Source organism: Phyllosticta citriasiana (genome assembly GCF_038021145.1).
Source record: "Phyllosticta citriasiana strain CBS 120426 chromosome Unknown IWZ02scaffold_3, whole genome shotgun sequence".
NCBI lineage: Eukaryota > Fungi > Ascomycota > Dothideomycetes > Botryosphaeriales > Phyllostictaceae > Phyllosticta > Phyllosticta citriasiana.
The window spans coordinates 705,591-708,398 of NW_027117280.1; the positions used below are offsets into that span (position 1 = coordinate 705,591).

The 2,808-nt window shown below is 48.9% G+C and overlaps 1 protein-coding gene across 1 annotated transcript; it reads left to right on the forward strand.

The window, feature by feature from the left end:
- The first annotated feature begins 569 nt into the window (after positions 1 to 569).
- Positions 570 to 1,895, forward strand: IWZ02DRAFT_443958 (chaperonin 10-like protein). The gene is made up of 2 exons (XM_066767073.1): positions 570 to 1,141; positions 1,204 to 1,895. Exons 1-2 carry the CDS (start codon positions 633 to 635, stop codon positions 1,733 to 1,735), a joined length of 1,041 nt encoding a protein of 346 aa, XP_066625094.1. The 5' UTR covers positions 570 to 632; the 3' UTR covers positions 1,736 to 1,895.
- The last annotated feature ends 913 nt before the right edge of the window (positions 1,896 to 2,808 follow it).

Genomic DNA, 2,808 nt, shown 5'->3' on the forward strand with positions numbered 1-2,808 from the left:
GGCCGAACCTTAGTAGGTAGGAAAAAATTTTCGGAGTAGAAAGAGTAGGAGAAAAAGCACATTTTTACCCCTTACTAGGTAGTAATAAGTATTAGTAGTAATATAAGGGTATAAACTAGTACTTTAAGACCTACTAAGAAAGATACTATAAAAAGTTTTATAATTAGGTAAGAGTTTATAGAGGAATCTAGGTGTCATGCTACTACCCTAATATATAGACCGACTAAGCGAGATAGCTACTATCTCGCTTACTATGCCTTTTTAGGTCGGCTAGCGTCGTGGTGTCGGTCCTACTACCTTATAACTTTCTACTTTCTTTTTTCCTATCTTATCTACATCTTATAGATCCTATAATATTTTTCCTAAAAGAAGTACACATTGCTTACATATCATAAATGTCCTACGAGATTTACAAGTAGGCTATCTAACTTACCGACCATGGGGCGTCGTCGTCCGTGGGTTGAAATCGGCTCCGCGACCCCTCGGCGAGCTTGACTAGTTACACACTTGGCACAGAACACCATCTCGAGCCGTGTGGATGAATAGAAAAGTATATAGCTTTCTGAATAACACGATGTTTCAATCTCACCACCCAAGTCAATCGTGATTCCATCATCAATCAATCCAGAAAAATGAAGGCTGTCAAGATCAAATCGAAAGGCCACGCTGAGGTCGAAGACGTCCCCCTCCCGCAACTCCGGCCCGGCTATGCTTTGGTCAAAACGATGGCCGTTGCCCTGAACCCCACCGACTGGAAGCAAATTGATTTCATGTCGCCGGAAGGCTGCACTACTGGCATTGACTATGCCGGAGTCGTCCAAGAGGTGGGCCCTGGTGTCAAGCATGTTGCTGTTGGGGACAAAGTTGCAGGCTTCGCTCATGGAGGCAACTCGAGCAACAAAGAGGATGGTGCTTTCGCAGAGTACATTATGGCGAGGGACGGCATCCAAATGAAGAAACCGGACAGACTCAGTTGGGAAGAGGCGGCCACCCTGGGAGGCGGCATCACAACGATTGGTCAGGGTCTGTACCAATCCTTGGGCCTCCCACTCCCAAGTCAGCCGGCAGCATCCAAGTTCCCAGTGCTGATTTACGCTGGGAGCACTGCCACCGGCAGTTTGGCGATTCAATTCGCAAAACTGTGAGTTTCCCCCAGTCGGCAATCCACATCAGACCCAAAATTGAAAACAGATTCCATTTCAGATCCGGGCTTGAAGTCCTCACCACTTGTTCGCCGCGCAACTTTGACTTCGTCCGGTCCCTTGGTGCCGATGCTGTCTTCGATTATCACAGCCCCACGTGTGGCGCAGATATCAGAGCCTACACTCAAAATTCGCTTTACCATGCCTTCGACTGCATCTCAGAGCACTCATCGCCCCAAATTTGCGCGGACGCTCTTTCATCTGAGACAGCTTCCAAGCAGCCGCGATATAGTGCCCTGTTGCCGGTCGATTTCCCTCGCAAGGACGTCAAATCCAATGTGACGCTTGGATACTGTATTTTCGGAGAGGAGTTCGAAAAAATGGGTCACAACTTCCCAGCAAAGAAAGAGGATCATGAATTTGGGGTCACGTTCTTCGGGTTGAGCCAGCAATTGCTTGAAGAAAAGAAGTTCCGTGTCCACCCACAAGACGTCAGAGAGGGCGGATTGGAAGGTGTGTTGAACGGGTTGGACGACTTGCGCCAGGGCAAGGTGAGCGCCAAAAAGCTTGTCTACCGCATTGCAACTGCTTAGGCAGCGTGCAATGCGCACATGTTCGGCTGGAATTCCCTCAAACCGTCTATTGTCTGGAGTAGTTACTTCCTTCACGCGCCAAGAAAAGCAGAATCGAATACATAGCTGAAAGGGAACGAAACACCTTTGACCTTCTGTTATGTGTGCCCAACGAGCGGCAAATGTTTCTCGATAGCAGTACTTTGGCGACAGCGTCGATGCCACGCGGCCTGCTTGCTGTATATTGTGTTGGCTCCCATTAAGTCTCCCACTACGCGGGTCTAGCTAGGCGTATTCTGAAAAGGGCTTGCGGAGCCACGAAGATGGACGGTCAGGCACGGGGAAGGGGTTTGTATATTCTGGGAAGCCAGGAGAGTTGCGTGTTGGGCTGATGTTTGCATGAGATTGAACGCGACACTAATTTCAGTCAGTTGGAGAGCTGTCGTTTGGGGCCGTGTGGCACACCGTCAAATTTTGCAGCGATGACTATTTGCTTGTAGATTTTAGTTACTGTTGAGAGCTCGAAAGGCTTGAAGAGGAACATGAGACCTGTGCTCGATGGTTGGATGAGAAAGTGGCGGACCATTGACTAGTGACAACGATGCCGCGTTGAATCAGCTAATTCGGTAAGTGCGAGCAGACCAGAGAATGAAGAACGCAAAACAGTGGGACTATCAGAGGGCTGCCTCAAAGCTAAGACGACGATCATTTTAAGATCTTGAGTAAAGTGGCGACGGGATGGATGGAGCCTCCCAGGTGTTGAGGCGCTATCCATCCAGCACCGGAAACTACGAGGGATGAACTCAACCAGAGAGTGTTTAAATTGTGGCCCTCATCCCCCGACTTGAACGATTTTACCACATTTCCAGCAGTTGCACGCATTGATCGCGAGTATGATGAGCTGCATAAGTCACCTCAAGGCAATCGCTGCCTTAGAGAAAGCGCAAAAGCAGGACGACAAGTACAGTTGGTGAGGACGGAGAATTCAACAAACGCGAGATCCATCAGCTTACAACTAGGATTCAGGTACGACGATCTTTTAACGTTCGGTCCTGATAGGGAGCGGGTGCGAAACCTCTTCAACGAGATCAAGG